At 44.1% G+C, this 19281-nt stretch overlaps 1 protein-coding gene across 2 annotated transcripts in view; it reads right to left on the bottom strand.

The window, feature by feature from the left end:
• The window catches only part of CMTM4 (CKLF like MARVEL transmembrane domain containing 4), a 32927-nt gene extending 15884 nt beyond the window's left edge, over nucleotides 1–17043 (bottom strand). For both annotated transcript variants that reach the window (XR_004253808.1, XM_032195494.1), the window contains exon 1: nucleotides 16668–17043. Coding sequence is in view for 1 of the 2 variants with exons in the window: in XM_032195494.1 (XP_032051385.1) it covers nucleotides 16668–16853 (186 nt within the window). In the remaining variant the exon portion in view is untranslated. The remainder of the gene's footprint in view (nucleotides 1–16667) is intronic.
• Nucleotides 17044–19281: the final 2238 nt, after the last annotated feature.

Genomic DNA, 19281 nt, shown 5'->3' with positions numbered 1-19281 from the left:
ACAGCTCTGGATTGTACCAGCAACCAGCATTAGCGTACAGCAGCCTAGGTTGTAACAGCATGAGTCTATTGGTAGCTTTTACCAGAAAACTTGAGAGAAAATCTCAACTGCCTCAGTTTATGATGGAGATTATGACAGCAAAACTCAATCTGCCTTTTGAAAACATGGGTAGAATAATTCACTACTAACGTGAGTTATCATCACTGAGTTGATCAGGGCACCTGAAAGAACATTCCCATGAAAACAATTCTCTTGCAACACTTTCTATTTATTGATTTATTGAAATAACAATATATAAATGTTAAAATATAAATAAATATAAATAAATAAATATAAATGTTTTTTATTGAAATAACAATAAAATACTTTTAAGCATACCTGAAGACCATCCTTTCTACCAAAGTTACAGATAATACTTCCTGGTAACCATCTGTTATTTGTCTCACAATGAATGCTATTACAAAAAAAAAAAAAAAAAACACACCACAAAAAAACTATCCTCCCACAGATACTTCCCTGTTCGCAAACACCATAAAACTTTACTGTTTATTAAGAAATATTTTCTCTTTGAAAAACTGGGATAATCTTGTCCCCCTCCACATTCATAAATTTGCCAGAAACGTCCTTTCAATTAATTACAAGTGATGCAAATCTTTTTTAAAACACACTAATGCTGCTTCCACTGCCCATTTCACTCTGAAACAAACCCAATTTTATTTGTCTTGAACAATTTTATTTGTCTTGAAAAAGCCAACTGCTCTGAACACATGAAACGAACAGGAAATACATCATAGACTCAAAACCGTGACTTAGCTACACTACTTAAGTGTTGTGTAAATTCTGTGACATGAGCCCAAGCCGCTTGTCACAGACCATGGTTCAACAAGTGACCATATTCTTTTAAGAAACAACAAACAAAGAAAAAGAAGCACACACATTAACATTGCAAGAAAACCGATTCATTTTCACTGCATTATTAAACATATGAAATAGATCGTGTCAGACTCACTGTGTAAATTTGGCAGTAAATTAACACAATTTTGCCACCCAGAACACCATTCGGCTGATGTGCCACAAAGCAGGTTATGTTCACACACATGAACCCAGGAGCTCACCACTGCAGACTGGAGACAGACCAGAAGTCTTTATCCCAGCTTATTTTCTGACAGAACTCATTGCAGGTTTAGAGCTAGCCATTTCCTCCTGTTCTGTCACAGAGCTCCTTAACCGTAACAAAAACATCTCTTCTGGCACCTACGTTTGCCTCCATAGCCTGCCTCTCTACCCACCACTGCCTACTGAACTAGCTGTACTAGATGAAGGTGACTGCTTCCCAAGGCTCAAAGTCCTGAAGAGTCACTTCTTCGCATCTTCCTACGCTGTTCCCACCATCCCAGATGTAGGATGTCTGCCTTGCCCACACACAGCCTCCTCAGGAGAGAGGGAGGCCAAAGGCCGCAGGACAGCTTCTCTAGCCCCGGAGGCCTCCACGCTCCATCTGGAGGTGCCCAGGGCAGCAGTGCCCCACACAGTTGCAGCAGAGGAAAATACCCACTCCCCAGATGCCAGCGCTTTGCTCTCGCTTGATAACACAAGCGGCCAACATTCCCTCAGGAAACCAGGGCACGGGAGCTGCCTAAGCCTGAGGCCACCTCCCGTGACTGCAGTGACAGCTAAGAAAACAAACAGCACCGTATCACTGCAGGGGCCCCAGTCAGTGAAGAGCACACTGCAATTTACCCAGTGCAGGGGGCAATCCTTACTTTTGAGTCGCACACCTCTTTTCATGTTTTTAAAGCGATGAGTTTTGACAAGAAGTTTTTCCACAAGCAGAAGTTTCAAGGTTGGTTTACTGAGGAAAAATGAGAAGTTGAATGTGGCATAGATCTCCTCTTACATGAATTACTGCTCTCTCCTACAGACAACACAGCTACAGCTTTCTTGGATAGAGTCAAGAGAAAGTTTCCTCTGATGGATGAAATGAAACTTTTCAGCTGTTTTTCTCTGCAGTGAGTACTTTGGGGAGTTTTCTATTCCACCCTTATTTTTTTTCTCCCCTCCTTTTTGACAGTTGTTTCTAGTTTCCCATCTACCTCCAGCCTTCCCGAAAGAAGCAAAGTAGGTATTGCATCAACATGAAACACCTTCACGGTGAAAACATCTGCTTATTCTGCTGGACATGCAGGTCCATGCTGAGGCACCCTAGGCCTCCTGCAACATCACATTTCCCCTGAGCACAGGAGATGGAAGAGCTAAGTCAACAAAAGCAGGACAAAGAAGAAGGAGCTGCTGGGTGAGCCGAGAACAGCGGTGGGTCTGCCCAGGCTCGCAGCACAGCACGTGCCATGCAGCTGCAACCCTGTGATGGAGGAAGCGTCCCAGAGCGCCTCATCCCTCACCTCCCACCAACACAAGGCAGAGAAGTCTCCAGCTACGGCTTTAGGTGTGAGAAGTATTTCCCAATAACGATTTCTGGGCCTTTTTGGTTTTTAACAAAATTTGAAAATAAACATTAAATTGTTAACCAGTTTTATTGTTTGGGATGTTGAGGACCACTAAGGTAATCCATGTACAATCCGAGGCTACTGCATTTCTGTTACAGTGCACTGAACCCTGCATAAAGGCTCTATTCAGAAGAAGCAGCCCCTCACTGGAAAGGGATGAAGCTACTACAATTAAGGGCCGTTTAATTCTTGAAAGAGAGCCTGTATGCTGTATTCAGTCTTCTTTGATTTAGGCACATTAGCCTCATACCATTATTTTATTCATCTCAACTTTCCTGTAAATTCCCTTGGAGAAGAGCCTTTAATGAAGAAATCATCTGCCTTAGGCCTACGTAAATGGCTTATATTTACATCACTTTCTCGGCAACACAGACACGTCAGACAAAACACCGCATCTCCCCAAAATGGAGAAAATGCACTATGACAGGCAAAAACGCTGAAAGAGACCTTTTAGGAGGTTGTTAACGGTGCATCTTTCCTACCAACAATAAAAGTACACTGTATCTTAATTTTGAATAAATAATAATGATCATCAAACAACTTTGCACTAAAAATAAAGACAGTTCCGCAATGAAAACAAAGTAAAAAAAAGTTTTCCTGTTTATCTAAAACGTTACCACAGAAAGCCTTATTGTGTGGTTAAATGACATAATTACGCATGATTTCCAAAAAACCACAAAATGGTCAGCATTTTTTCTGCCTGAAAAATACCCACAGAATTTCAGTAAGAATGTCACACTACCAAGACATTTTTACATCCAGACTGTTTAAATCAATGGTACAGCACAATACATATGCACAAAATTGAGAAGAAATAAATTGCTTTTACACCACTTAAAGTATCTGAAGATGTTAAACTTTCTTGAATTAAAATCTAGATTTATTGTTCTTATTTACTTGGCCCAGCAGTCCTAACTTAATGTACGAAACCAAGTGGGTCTCATTCCTTGCAAAGCACATGCATTTCCCACATCTAAAACAGCTGGCACAGATACGAATATTTGGGATCATATGGCTTAAACACAGTACTGCTTCTCCAGCAGGAAACCATCTTTTACCCTAAGCAGAAGAATGACTGATTTCCCGCCTGTTCTTAGCCTGTATCCTTAAGACTAAAAGAAATGTGTTATTAACTGGTAATTGGACTGCAAGGAGCTTTAAATCACAAATGAGCACTAAACTTTTCTTAAAAGAAAATTTACGAAAACGATGCTTACCAGAGAAGGAAGCTTAAGCAAGCATAAGTAATTCAGCACCCTGGATAAATTAAACTGTGCTCTAATGGCACAAAATATAACATGGAACAAATTCAGAGAAACTCAGTGAGACCTCTGAATTCAACTTGGATTTGGTATTGGTGGCGATGATAGAAATAATAGCAAAATACTCAAACTTCAAATCTTTGTTGCACCTCTAGGGTTTTGCATGTAGCGGCAATCAAGTTTTTACTACTTCTTAGTTCCTTTTTGGGTGTAACATGGCAAGACTTCAGCACATTTAATACTGTGGGATCTTTATTAAATCAGCTGATAGCTTGCCACCTCCATCAATTTCCTATAACCTTTGAAAGACTCATCTACTGCTGACTTCCCTTCCTCAGCTTAGGCTAAAGACCAATTCTAAATATAGAACACATTTCTGAGGCCAGAAACACTCTGCTGGAGTATTGTAAGAGCCATATTTAAGAAGGAGGGTAACTTTTTAACAAAGTTAACAGAAAGTTACTTGTTTCAAAACACTAAGTAGATCAAAACTAACACTAGAAAGAAATTAACTGGACTGAACTAAGCTAAACAGAAGAGATTATCAACTGGCTAAACCTGAAATCCTGAAGTTTTGAAAGTGAAATTAACCATCGAGTCCTGAATGGAAGAAACCCGCACAGGCAAAGGAGTGGCATATTTCCTGCTCCGTACGATTGGTGCAGGATTGTATCTGTTGCTTGGACACACCTCTTCAACAAACATTGTGCTAGATACATGCAAAGCCAATTCCAGTTCAAATACTGTAAAATACAGTCTGTTTAGTAGTAAGGAAATAGTTTATGCAATGTCGTTTTTATGGTGGCTTTTTTTTTGGTTTTTCAATAAAAAACAGTTCTTCCTGGTACTGCTAAGCCAAATCACTTTCTTTTTCTTTTTTTTTTTTTTTTTTACCTTACATTAATACCATTCTCCAAGCGAACACTTTAGTATTACAAGCAATACACCAACGTGGGGACAGGCAGGGTGACAAGAGCCCCGACCCCCTGGCTGCCGATCCCTGCACAGCTGGCACTGTTGCTGGCAGCCACACGTCCCCCCAAGTGCTGCCTCCACCCCAGCGCCACCACAGTTCGTGGCTACCTACACCCAAACCGCCCAAATCCACCAAAACTCCCCATTCCCTGGGAACAGCTCAGGGAGACGAAACTTCACTAAGACCTCAAAAGGGAAAGAAGGCAGCTGGCTTAATCTACGTCTGCAATGACTTCCCTGGAGCATCTGCAACAGCCCAGCACCTCTGAAACAAACAGGCATGGGCAGTCTTAAAGACCTGCACTACCAGACCCACGTCCTGCTCTGCACAGGGTGACCTCATGCTGTGGCAGCAGACCCCACGGCCACAGTCAGCTCCATCGCCTTCCCCCCGACAAGAAAGGGGCGGCTGCCAAGTGTCCATTAGCATCAGAGGTGCCCCGAGCCAGGAGTGGCTGGGGGGCAGGAGTCACCTCGCGACACCTGTAAAGCCCTGCTAAATGATTCTGCCAAACAGACGGCGAGTTTGTCTTCTTCAGTTACAGCCAACTAAAACACAGACATCTTCGTAATGAAGAAAAATAAATAGATCACTCTGACTGAGCTGTATTTCCTTTTCATCCAGTCAGATGACCAAAAGAACCACTGAGCAGAACCTGAAGCCAAGGCACATTATGAAGAGATGTTTGTTTTATGCACATTGAATTTCCTCACAGAAATCCGAACAAGATGGAAACATACCTTCCAGGTTAGGCACAAAAGAAACACGGTACACCACCGGTCCTATAAACAAAAGCCCATCAACAGTTTTGTAACAACCCCATCCCACATCCATCTGAAGATTGTACACGATAAAGGCAAACAAAACATACAAAATGATTTCCCACTGATTTCTTACCATAGGAACTTAAACCCCTGGTCCCCAGGAATTACAATTCCTGTGCATTTTAATTCCACTTATTTTCATGAGCAGCAGGTAACAAAAGACAGTAACGAACAAAAGCCCAACGTACCAAGCTACAGCATATGAATGGGAAAGGTAGAAATATCTATTACACACAACTCCTATATAACCAGGAACAGCTCAAATTTAAGGGTTTATTCTGTACCTACAGTACACTGAATGGTGCCGACAGCTTCAGTGAACGCACATATAATTCTCAATGATAGAAAGTGGGTTTTCCCTCTGCTTTTCATAGTTTCCTGATATTTGAGGCTTAGTTTTCCTATTGTCTCACCCTCATTTTGATGGATATCCGCAAGCCCAGCTTTTTATAGCCATCTCTCTCCTATTCTCAAACTTTACAAGCTCGTCTCCGTAATAGCACTGCCTGCTGCAAGACTGCAGGCTCCTCAGTAAATCCTTCCAAACACCTCAGCGAGTCTCGGTACACCCCTGCCTGTGCCAGGCAGAAAGCACCAGCACGCTCTTACAGACCCACTGCTGCAGTATGCCCATGTTGGACTTCAGGACAGCATGCTGGAGTGCTGGCAAAAAGCATAATTAATCATACCCATAACAGAAAAGTGGAAATTATTTACATGTGAAGCTACTCAGCTAAGTTTCTTCAAGTCTAATTTTATCACAGTTTGACTGCCATCTGCATAGTATGTTCTTAGACATGCTAAGTAAGAACAGGTTAGAAAACATCACACATTTCTTCTTTGCTGCACTAAATATAATATGTTGAATCCTTTGCATCCTCCTCAGCCACTGGCAGCTGCACTTATGGGGGCAGAAAGAGGGAAAGAGGAAGAATAAAATGCTTTTCCAGAAGTCCGATTTACTGCTGGTCTTACTCATGTGGGCTTCATTAAAATAGTAACACAGAGTAAAAACTGACTAAAGGAAACAGAACAGGGGAAAAATTCTATCTTAACAGCTGAGTTCAAGAAAAGTTTAGCAGACCTCACTTTCAGTCACCAAGACAGAGGAAGATGCATCCTTAAAACAAGTGGTAGCTCTTGTTTGTCTTTTTGACTAACGTAATTGTTAGTTGCACCAAAAGTCACTGGTTTTGTTTCAGCATTTACTTCTTGAAGAACAATAAAATGTTTTTTATTACACCAAGCTGTAAGAACTCATAACTTATCATATCTTTGTTATTAAAAAACCTGGCTACATGGTGTTACCTTATTTTGTCTCCAGGCTGCACACACATGCTCTGTATGTTAGGTACAAACATGCTCTCTGCTGGAACACAATGCGTTACTGGCTTGTGTGATTTCACACAGGCTTGTGTGAATTTTAAATAAAGTATAAACATTTTGACTATTCCTTCACTTTTGAGAATTCTCCACTCAACTCTTAAAGCAAAGAAAAATCAACACTTCTGAACTGGCTTCATGTTCCCATTCGCATTCAAATGCCAACCAGTGTTGGAAACCGGGCTAGTCAAAACAATATTAAAACACAGTACTGTAAATTCTGTAACAAACAGGAGGATAAATGAATTGGTTTTAAAAAGTAAAGGTGTACTCGTAAAATTTGTCAAGGTATTTGATCCGTATGGCCCCGTGTTTAACTAGCCTTTTCGGCAGTTTTAAAGTAAGTGAAAGTTCTATTTTAAGACTATCAGAATCAGTCTGTATCCTTTAAAACCCCATTTAATCCTAATTACAAGTAAACATCAAACATCCCACAAATACTAAAACAAGAAAGGAATTTTAATGAGAACACAACCAAGAACTTAAAGTAGTCCTAAAGAATCCATTAAAGTTTTTTGAGCTTGTTTTTGTTTAAAGGAAATGGTGCAAAATGTCCTTGCAATCCCAACGTTCCCAAGATTGCAATCTGAAGGCCCCCTTAGATGCCATGCCTTAAAAGGCAAAAAGAGTCTAGACATACTGGTAAAACAGAACATTAAAAAAAAATAGATGTAGGCCAGAACATTAAAGAGCACTGCCAGCTGTACCGGGGAATGCATGAAACCTTCAAGCCTGTCTTGCTGTTTAGACTGTCTTACAACCGTTATATAGTAATATCTCACCCAAAATAGAAAGGAACCCACAAACTTGCATTGCATAATGGCAAATCCACCTACTCATGATTTTATAACTCAAGAACAGATCTGCCTAAAGACTGCAAACAAACTCAGCACACTGCAAACACAGGACTATGAAATGATGTTAACAACGCAAAACCCTTATGACTCCGGCAACAACATCTTGAGCTTCTTGGTCACGATTCTTATCGTCCCACCACTGTGCACTAAACATACTGAACATCCCAAGGCCTTCGGAAACTTTGCTAGAATTCTGAGAAGTGCTTTTTTTCTAGATACTTGGAAGATGTGATACCATCATATAAAATCAAAAGATCCCACACTCCCTGAAAGGTTTCATCTGCATCAGTTAAAAGGTTTCCAAGCATTAAACGCAACAATTAGAAAAAAATAGCGATAAAAAACCCTACGATGAACCCCCTAATAAATTTATTCACAACAGTCAAGTGGTAATATCAATTAGTAGTGTGAAAGGAATTTCACGGGACAAAGGTAATCAAAGGTTGAAGGCTCCTAACACTTCCGCATTTCATCATATTCACAATGTGCTTGTTGCTTTCTTGCATGCACATTTCAGTTTTAAATGTCCTAAAAGTATAGAAAAATACTAAAATGAAAACACTTGTAGTTGATTCATAAAATAATTCAGAAAAAAAATTGGCAGAACACCCCAAGAAGCTGTTATGAGCACTGCTATATTATAGCCAGATTTTTGCATCTGACAATGAGAGCATTTAGTCTAAGTGAAAGTTCCACCAGAAGTGCCACTGTTTGTACCAGACTGCAGTACAGGACATATTTCCATGCACCAGGTACACAGCTACTGTGCTTTTAAGCCATGCGCTAAAGGAAGAAACCATCACGAACAATTTCAGGTGGCTTGCAAGGTGAACACTTTGTGAACATACATGCAAGCTAAAGAAAACTTTAAAAAATTTCTTGTCTAACACCACCTGAATATCAGGTTACATAAAAAAAATGGTAGACAAACCTGAAGACGTTGACTAAGGTAAAAATACATCATTATATTCTTATACAAATGAGGACCCTAAGTATCAAAGCCTTCGGATCAGAGAGTTGGAATTGTGACACTGGAAATTAAAGTTCCCAGTTTAATTTGCACAAAATTAGATAAAAACTTGCCAAGTTACTCTGCTTACCTGAAACCCCCTTTCACCTATTATGCTATTCTAGCAACATGCTGCAGTGTGACTGTGGATTTCATCCTGGACACCCACTAAACAAAATGACGCTTCAGACCTGATCCCTGCAGGGACTGTAGCACTTGATTCATGCTGTTCCACACTGCACAGACCTCTTGGTCCAGGCGAGTGCTACGCCAGCTCTGAGACCTCTCTGCCCACGGTCAGTACCATTTTGGACCTATCTTTATTCATAATTGTGTGTTCTTACACCTGCTCTATGTAAGGTTTGTGTAGCAAGCTTTTGCTTTCCTCCTCCTATTATTCTGCAGAGTTGATGATACAGGCTCCAGAGAAACCTTAACTCTTCCATATTTTGGGAGCAACTGACTACACAAATCAACTAAGAAATAAGTGAGTTTTGTTTTTTTTGTATAAGTCAGAGCGTATTTTTTAATTCATACCAAATTTATAAACAGTGACTGCTACCACTACAGACTAACAGCATTTGACCTGCTGTTAAGACTTCTGTTCAGATGGCTATTCACTGTATGTATACAAAAAATTCAGTACCTTGTTACACCAAGTAAGGTGGGTGTTTCTGAAATACAACTTGGAGCATGGGATGACGACTACCAAGACATGACTATTAACCTGAACTGACAAATGATGCATTAACCGGTATCAAAAGGAACTGATACCTCCCTTACAGCAGTAAAGTATGCTACAACAAAAATGCAGCCTCTTAAATTTCTAGTCCTTTTTCTTACGTTACATGATAATTAAATCTCTAGGGAGGCTCATCAACCAGAGAGAGATTAACAGAAAGATTACAAGAAAAGAAGGTTGCTTTCCAAATCATAATCCCATTAGAATTACCATTCTCATTGCAGCATCTACAATTAATATAATGTACCCATTACTATTAAAGTGGTTCATAATGGTAGGGGGGGAAAAAAACATATATATTACAGACACAATAGAAGTTTCTTCTGAAAGCAGAATTCTAAACTATCCACCATCTTAGAGAAAAATCTGCAACTGGAATTTCATCTGCAACTGGAGTTTAATGACTGTAGGACAATGGCCCATGGCCCGACTGCATCTAAGGGACATCACAGAAGAGACCAAAAGCCATTTGCTTTGCTGTTGGATGACAGCCACAGCAATTTCTTCACATGCACACAGAAACAATAAAAACCAAAGCTAAACAGTGTTATCTCATCATTCTTCCTTCTATGGTAAATGTCAGTACAAAAATATCACCACACAGCAGCGCCGATCTATAACCTTTCAAGAGAAAACTTTCCCAAGAGAAATAAGGCGTCTCAGAGACACTGTACAGACATGCTCTACCTAAATAGGATTTCTAAGCATATGTGCCTATTACAAATGTTATCCCTTTAATGTATTATCCCGACAGGCTTTTTTCTACAAGATACCAAAGATCACCAGTATCCACTGCCATACTCCCGTTTTCTGAACGAGCTACAAATACCACCAAGCATCAACCATTCAACGTCCAATAGCAAAGTCACAAGCACTTCTTATACAAATGCCAATTTATTGTTTGGAAATTACAACAGAATAAAACACGGAAGATGCAGTGGAACAGCTCTGAACTGCCAGCATGACCCTAGCACACAGCAGGGGAGGAATTCCCAGCAGAGGTGTGATAAGCGCCAAGGTCACTGCGCGCACTGGTACGCCACCCCTGCAGGCTGCCTTCTCCTGGGCCGTGCTCCTCCGAACGGATCCCCGGTCAGCAGGCAGTGCCCGGGCGGGCTGCAGGGGAGCAGAGAGCCCCAGTGACGAGCAGAGTCCACAACCACCCTGCCTGGCTTTGTGAAGCGAGGTGACCGAGCGCACACAGCCGTTTCAAAGTACGTGGAGCAAAGCGCGGTTATGCAAATCGGCAGTGTTGACACAAGGACAAATGGGTATAAATTTGCTAGAGCTAAGTTCACATGCCAGAAACGGAAGAGGCTTGCATACCTCAGAAGAGCAGAATAGAAGAGAAAAAGCTAACTTTAAAGGTGAAACTTGATCGCTTATAGGAAAAACTAAGGCATGAGGTCGCCAGTGACACTGAAACTGCTTCAGGAGGCTCAGGTGTCTCCTGCAGTGCTCCACTTCTCGCCAAGACCACCAACACCTTTCCAGCAGGACCAGCGACCTGAGCAGTGACCCTGCCACACAATCCGTGACAGACAACGTCAGCTACTGACCTCTATCAGGTACAGTAATTGCCTGTTCCCACTGGTACTACCATACATATACGCAACAGTATTTCCTAACAACACGCCACAAGGTGCAGAGCTCTGGATTGGGGCGGGTGGGATGTTGGGGCACCCAAGTGACCCTCCCCTCCAGCAGCCATCTGAAGGTTGCTGAGCTGAAGGCACGGGAACACTGTAATAACAAAACTGACTGCTGAGCACTTTGGACTAGTTTTCAACCCGATTCGAGCAGTTAGCAGTTACCTTACTACTTGGAACATAAATTACGGCTATTTTTTAATGTAATTAACACTGAGAACTCTCAACAGTCTTATTGACGTACATGTAGGTAGGTACTACGGACCTTTTCAATGCTAATTTCTTCATCACAATAGACTCTAACAGCAAAGAATGTCAGAGTAGTCCTGGCCTTAACCAACTTCTGGATCTGGAAACGTGTAATGATAGTAAGCCACAGAACAACTTTTTCCAACATTCAGCTACTCTCCACCAATGAAGATGGAACTTTTTATACATAAAATTGTGAACATATGAACTGCTATTCCCACCAGATTTCAGTTAGCCCAAAATCTTGCCTCCACCACCAAGCAATAGCACACATTACAGAGAGCGAGCCCCAAGCAAGCATGCAGCAATGCTTCCCAGTACGCTCATCAGCAACTTGTAGCTCGGAGACCTCCCAAGCAGAAGCATTATCTCCATTAACATGGGTCTTTGATGAATTTCTGTAGTATTTGGAATGGGCACATTACAAATACAAAGTCTAGTGCTGTCTGGTGCAGGGAGGCCACCACTGCCTACCACAAATGCCATTCTTTCCCGAGGCAGCACGTGGTAAGGGTTTCCTGTAGCTGTTATCTTACTGCTCCAGTTAAACCATTCCTAACCACCACCACCATCGCAAGAGCTGGCTAAGCACCATTTTTTCAAATTTTCACATCAAGCTCCAGTTATTTTACCTTAAATCAAGTGCCTGCGAATACCTAGCAGGAGGCTGGTGAGAACCAAGGAGGCTCCCACTGGGATCCTGCCTGCTTTCCTCACACCTCACCTAGTGACCCGAGGAAAAGCCCACCAGGAACTACGGCTACCAAAGAAAATATGAAGCAGGCAATGGGCAGTCATCATTTCCTGAGGCAACGTCAGTGGTAAGTATATTCCTACATCCAACTCTTGTAACAGTAAGATTATTAAAGATGCAGTATTAGAGCAATGAAGGAAATATAACAATGCATTTAGAAAAGTTGAAGGTAAAAACAAAGCAAGAATAGAAGCAGCACTTGTCTAAAGTGAAACAACTTCCCATGCAGAGGTGCTACCTGCTAACTGGCCCATCTGTTTTGGATGGCAGCCATGGGCCCTTCCCAATTCCTCATACAGCAAACAACTTCCTTCAGCAAGCGCACTCAGAAGAGGAGAATCTCTTTAGGAAACTGAAGAAAAAAGGGAAGAGGCACTGAAAGGTAACAAATCATTTGAGGATGTTCATTGAAAACTTTTCCAGGGATATCTGCTTGATTGTACAATAATCTCCATGGGAAGTATTAAAGCCCTTAAAAACACGAGAAACATAAAACCATGCCAGAGAGTAATGAAAATAAACTCTAAAGAGCTTTTCTGCTCTGGTCTCCCAGGACAGCTACATAATCTTCCACATCTGCTGCACGGCAAGGTACTGCTCCATCTGAATGCTGGAGAGCTGAGCCCACCTAGACTTGACCTTCCCAAAAGAAAAAGCATTTCTCTGTGTAGTGCACAAGTGTACCAGCTTCTCCTCGCCCTCCTCTTCCAGTTCATATCCTCGTTATCCCAAAAACATCAACACCCCATATTACTTTGAGTCTTCCTCCCTGTTCATTTCCCTTCATGCTGTTTTCTTCCCCCTTATCAGACGATATCTGATCAGGTCTGTCAGCCTCCCCAGCCCCCTGAAAACTCCTTTCCTCATCGGGTCCAACACCCACCACCCCTCCATCCTGCCAGCTGCCTCTTTACAGAGCTCGCAGCTCTGCCCAGCCTCAGCAGTGTCAGAGATTTCCCCTGGCAGCCAAACAAGCACAGAGAGCGAGCTCACCCAAATGGGAAGACACAGGTGAGCTATGTGCTGAATATCTCACAGACTTAGCAAAGCGTTCAAAAAAAAAAGTGAAAATCAGTTCAATACCAAGCTCTTCTACATTGGACTTCTTGTTACTTCCTTGCTATTCTGAACACCAATCATCTTTAGCAGTCAGCCATACGTACTATTAATCACTAAGCTTAGCCTTGAATATTCATGAGAAACTCCAAATATTAGAAGTTTCCTTAGTTTTAATTCCCAAATTATAATTAACAGGAACACCCTGTAATACTCTTCAACCTTTTCTGGAAGTCGAGGAAATGAAAGCCTAATTAAGTCTTGGGAAAGTGCCGCACAATACTCTACATGAATCATTAACGTTATTGTAATCCTTTGTGACATTGCCCCTTTAAAGGACAGTTTCAGGCACATTCTCTTGAGATATGAATAAATGAGTTGGAACTCTTCTCACGTCCAGCAGCGCTTAAAACTACCCCACAGGCCTAAAACATCATGCTGCTTTTCAGCTTGCAACAGCTCCTGTAGTGGTATTTCGAATCAATACAGACAAACCTAGAGCCAGTAACAGAGCCCTGCAGTCCCCGTGCCTTCATTTGCAGGCATTTGACTTTTTCCCTATTCCTTCTTTTGACAATCAAAAACGGGCACCTGGAAAAGAGCCATTTCAGCCACAATGCCCTGCAGTTACACGTCACATATGGCACTACGAGCTAAGCTGTGGAAAGTCCTTCAACCAAAGATTACAGTAAGCGGCAATGTTTGTCTTCAACTGATAATTTTGTCTGCCAATCATGAATGTATTTTAATACGAATCCTGACATTAAATGAAGCATGTGCATTGTAATCTTTCCTGCAGCATTACTTTCTTCTACTAGAATATATTTAGAGACATTTTATCTTAACCAATTTTTGTTGAGGTTTTATTCTGTGCAATGAAGGGTGCTCCTTCTCATTTTTAAAAATGAGTCAGAGTGCTGTACGACAGCCTGATACACATCAGTTCCCACAGTAGTTTTGAAGGTATTACTAAGCATTACGACAACAAAAATAATTATCTTAGGCAAATAAGTCAATTAAGAGCATCGTGGAACATGTTCTTTCTCCTCCTTTTCCAAAACTGCTCACTTTACCAACAGTTTGCAAAACCCAGTAGTTTGCTCTACCAGTCATTACCACAAATCAGATGCAGCTCCTTTGGAGTACAACCACACAGAAACTGAATTTGGTGAGACGGTACATAGGCTTCCATCCTATCCAAGCTAATTTGTCAGCTTCCGACCCACTGGATTCATACACTCCATATGCACCATGGGTGCTATCTCAGGCCACTCATTAAAAAAAGGCACAAAATATTACTCAGTTCCTCCAAAGAAACTCATCTGCACGTACGCCTTCGTATGTCCTACGACATACTGGAAGTTGCAACATACTCATTCAACAGACAAGAAAACTCCCGTGTCTCTAAGTCCACCATCGTATGGTTTTTACCATTATCTTTTTTTCTTTTTTAATTTTATTTATAAGCCCTAAAAATTTAAGAGGCGTGCTCCAAAATTTTTTCATGTTTGTTCCAAACGTATCAGTTTAATAATAGACTATTTACTTACTCACAATCAATAATCACTCATTTTAATTAGACGCTTTTAGCGTGACTTGCCAAAGTTATTAATGTACCGCAAAGATCAGCAGTAAGAACAGAAACAAAAATCCTGAGGGCAGATTATTTTAGCATATTAGGAAGCACCATCCCAGAACTTCTACTGCCTGGATGGTTTTTAATAGTTCCAGGACAGGTAGATGTTGCACAGTGATGACAGCTTCTTTGGCTTCAGTCCTGAAAACACACAATGCAAATGCAGCTGCTCCCTGTCGTTCAGCCTACTCATGTAATGCTCATTGCTAACGCTTGCAGACCTCGGATTTTGTTCTACACTGTGGAGATGAGAAGAAAACAAATTGCACTTCCAAATCCTGAATTTTGCTGGGTATTTGCAAAAAGGGCTATACACTGATCACCACAACCCTCTATAAACTTGTGCTCACTACTGAACCTAGTACACTCTGACTATATCTTACACGAAATCTGTCCATGCAAGCTTTGTCTTACAATAACTAGCAGTGGTTTTAAACAATGAAGTAATACACATGAAATATTTAAAAGTTGGTGGGCTTTTGGTGTAGTTTTTCTTTTTAACATTATTGTCCTCAAAGAACTTACTCATATTAAGGGAATACAATTCATAGCATCTCTGTAAGGAACTACTTAAAAACCTATTTCAGGCTTACTGTCATTTTCATAACTGCTCTAAAACACCCTTAAAAGTACATTTGCTAATTTCAAAGATGTTAATAACAACGCAACTTTGAAGTTTGATCAGATGAAGACATGCATCAGCATCATCAACAGAAAAACCTCAGGAGTTATTACGCGTGTAATTGTTACAGTGCTCTAAGCTTCACAAGGACTTCAAACTAAGCAGTGTAGCTATTTAGACTCTCTGGAGAAACACAGCATGTGTTTCCTTTGAGAATGAAAAATGTTTTCAGTTTGGTTTTTTTTTGTGTGTGTGTGTGTTTTTGGGGAAGGGTTGTTTTAAGGTTTCTTCCCACTTTGTGCAACTAACAGAACTTCAGGTGTGCATTTGGAGGGTTGTTTGTTTGCGTTTTAAGGTTTCTTTCCACTTCGTGCAACCAACAGAATTCCAGCCAGCTAAAACCAAACCTAATCAATGTGCAAGGGACTCCTCACCGGCACCCCAGCCACCCTGCATGGCCAAGGCGCGGCTGCAGCCCCGCACCTCCCGGGAGCTCCGGGCACCCTCTGCTGACCGCGGGGCCCCCGCTGCGCACCTGGCCCCGCTCTGCGACCCCAACCCCAATCCTCCTCCTGCAGCCCTGACACACCGCAGCCGCTCAGCAGCGCCCAGCTGGGCACAGCGGGCTGGGTTAGGTTGGGTTGGGTCGGGTCGTTTCGTGTTGTTTTGGACCAGCACACGCAGCCCCCCGAGGTGTTTGTTTGATAACCCTGGGATCCGATGACTTGCGGCGGGACCCAGCGGGCGTGCTGGGTGGGGTTTTACCTCAACCAGCCCAGTCCGGGGGTACCCACAGGCCCTGAGGCCGCCCCGACCCTCGGGCCGCCGAGCACGGAGCCGCGGGGACCGCTCGGGCTCAGCCCCCGAGGCGCCTCGGGCTCCGCTCCGCACGCTGAGCGAACCCCGGCGGCTGCCGGTGCCTCAACGGCTCCTCCGCCACCCCCAGCCCGGGGCGAGGCTCGCTCCCACCAGCTCCCCACCGGCCGAGGGGCCGTGGGGACGGGACCCCCCTGCCCCTGCCCCCGCCGAACCGCAGCTCCCGCCCGCGGCGGCCCTGAAATGGAGGCCGTTGGGCGGCCGCCAGGCGCAGGTACGCACCTCGCCGCCGGGCGGGGAAGGGAGCTGGGGGCGGCCCGGGACTTACCACCTCCGCCAGCTTGATCCTGCCGAAGGTGCCCCGCAGGTAGTCCAGGTCGCAGCGGAGGCCGCCCAGCCCTCGGCGCTGGCTGACGGGCTCGGTGGTGGGCTGGTAGGGGCTGCTGGCCCCCGAGATCATGGAGGTGCTGGACGCCTCGCCATCGAAGCCCTCCAGGTCCTCGCCGTTCCTCATGGTGCCGGTGCCGCCGGGGGGCCGAGGGAGCGGGCTGCGAGCTCCAGCCGGCGCCTAGCGGAGCGTCGGCTGCATGGCACGGCACGGCGGGGCAGGGCAGGGCAGGGCAGGGCCAGGGGGCTCCGTCAGGCGGAGAGGAGCGGGGACAGCGGGGGCCGCATGGTGCCGTGCCCGGCCCGGCCTCAGCCCCGAGGAGGAGGAGGAGGAGGAGGAGGAGGAGGAGGATGAGGAGGAGCAGCGGGAGCGCCCCGCCGCCGGGGGGCGCCCTCACCGCGCTGAGGGCAGCGAGGGGCAGCGAGGAGCCGCCGTGCCCGCGGCCGCGCCACCCGGCCCGGAGCCGCCCTCAGCCCGCTCGGCGGCGAGGCCGCCCCGCGGCTCCGCTGCTCCCCTGCTCCCGGCGCCGCTCCCGGCAGGGCAGCTCCGGCCGGGGACGCTGCTGCCGCCGCCGCCGCTCCGCCCCCTGCGCTCAGCGGAAAGGGCGGGGAGAGCCCGCCCCGAGCTGCCCGCCCCGAGCCGCCCCGCCCGGACCCGGCCCCGTCCCCGGCACCTGCCCCGGGGCCCCGCTCGCCTCCCCTCGGCCGCCGGGGCCGGGCCGCTCCGTGCCTCGTCCCGCCCGCGCGGAGCGGCGAGTTTGGGTTCTAGGCACCGAGGGGGCAGCGTGAAGACAGCTTCCCCCGCGGGTGAAAACGAGCCGTACCGCGTTCAGCTGTTCTTCAACCATCTCGTCCTTCCCCCCGTCCCCAATAAAAGTTTGTCTCTGGCTTCTAAAACACTGCAAACCGCCGATCTAGGCTTTTGTGTTATTCACTGCAGCTCTTGTGTAGGCAGAAACAAATGACACTGTTTGTCCTTGGCACGTGCACGACTAAAAGGCGCGTGGAGGTTACAGCTGGTGCTGCCTGCTGCCTTTGGCACTTCTGCAGGCAGGAGCCTGGGCTTCGGGGTTCTTGGAAATGCACTGATGTTGATACTAACACTGGAAAACGTCAATAATAGTGGCAGCTTACATTGTATTTTTAACACAAGAGTTTATCCTCTGAGATATATCAAGCTGTTCACACCCCTCAGAATTACCCTTTCAAGCTGTTATGATACTGTACCTGCACCCGTTCAACTAGTGAAAACTCCCATGGTGTTCTTCTGTGAGTGTTAGAAACATTTTGACGTGGAGTTTTGAAGTTTTCCAACGAAAGAGTTGGTTTTGACACTTCTAGACACTTCTCATGAAAGCATAAATAGGGAGAAACATGCAACACAACCTGACAAATACAACAGCAGCAAATGCAAATGAAGAAGGGGTTTGCGTTGTATTTTTTTTTCCCTCAACCTACAGACTGCCATGCACCACTAATGGAGTTGGAAACTCAAGGAGCTGAGTATTGTATCCTGTGATCTGTCATATTTATCAACCAGATTTCTGCTCTCAGTCTTAGTAACAATCCACATTCTTTTCTCTTGTCTAATTTTCTGTGATAGGATTTTCACATATATTAATTGTTCTAGCATCTTCCTCAGGCCTCTAAGAAGGTGTTGGTTTTGTTTTTTTAAACCATTACAGTAGTTCTGTTTTCCAAGAGCAGTGTGGATTATCACCCTTACATCTCTTTTCTTCCAGTTATCTTTATGCTCTGCTTCTTTTTTCGTTCTCTTGAAGCTTCTTTCATCACCCTTCTTTTAGAGGGTTCTGTCTAGCGTCACATATTTTTTAATTTCAAGAGATTTTCCTCCTCTTTGGCCTCCGCATAAACAGACCCTAAGAAGTAGGGCCAAAGAGAGAACCAGAGAGCACACCAGAAACCCTGGACACAGAGTTGATTTTTCTGGTCTACCTTTATCAGGCACAGCTTGATTAACTGGAGACGTATTGACAGCATGCAGTCAGGTCTTTCCATAGCATCTCTGGTACACCCTGGTGCTGGAGGAGTCTGAGATATTCTCAAATGAGATGAAGAGCTAGCAAACATGCTTAAGAAAAGAAAAAAAAGTTGGCCTTTACTGAAGGACAAATAGCAGGAAAAGAAAACATGAGCAAGGCATGGAAAAGGATGAAAACCTCCGTTCCTTGGGTCACCCAAAACTAGTCTAACCATACAAAATTATAAATGGAAAGGGAAAATTCTGTCTGTGATGGACTAATAGGTTTTTACAGTCTCTTTTCTCAGTTCTTGTATAATTCCGGGGGAATGAAAGGTCACACAAAGCTCCTTTTCTTGCAGGAAATATGATGACAAGGTGGCTGCCGGTTAGAAGAGCTTTCATAGATTCTTTTTAACCTTACAACTGCACAGCTGTTCCACAAACACAGCATTTCCACATTTACCTACAGAGACACTTAGCATCGGCTTTGAAGAGCTCCCGTGGTGGTTCTAGAAAGGCATTTGTGAGCAAAGGAATTGAAACATTTTTGAAGCATCCAGCAAACATTATT

The sequence above is a fragment of the Aythya fuligula genome, chromosome 12 (assembly GCF_009819795.1).
Source record: "Aythya fuligula isolate bAytFul2 chromosome 12, bAytFul2.pri, whole genome shotgun sequence".
Classification (NCBI taxonomy): Eukaryota; Metazoa; Chordata; class Aves; order Anseriformes; family Anatidae; genus Aythya; species Aythya fuligula.
The sequence above is the reverse complement of the archived record's forward strand: the minus strand, read 5'-3'. Positions and strand labels throughout refer to the sequence as shown.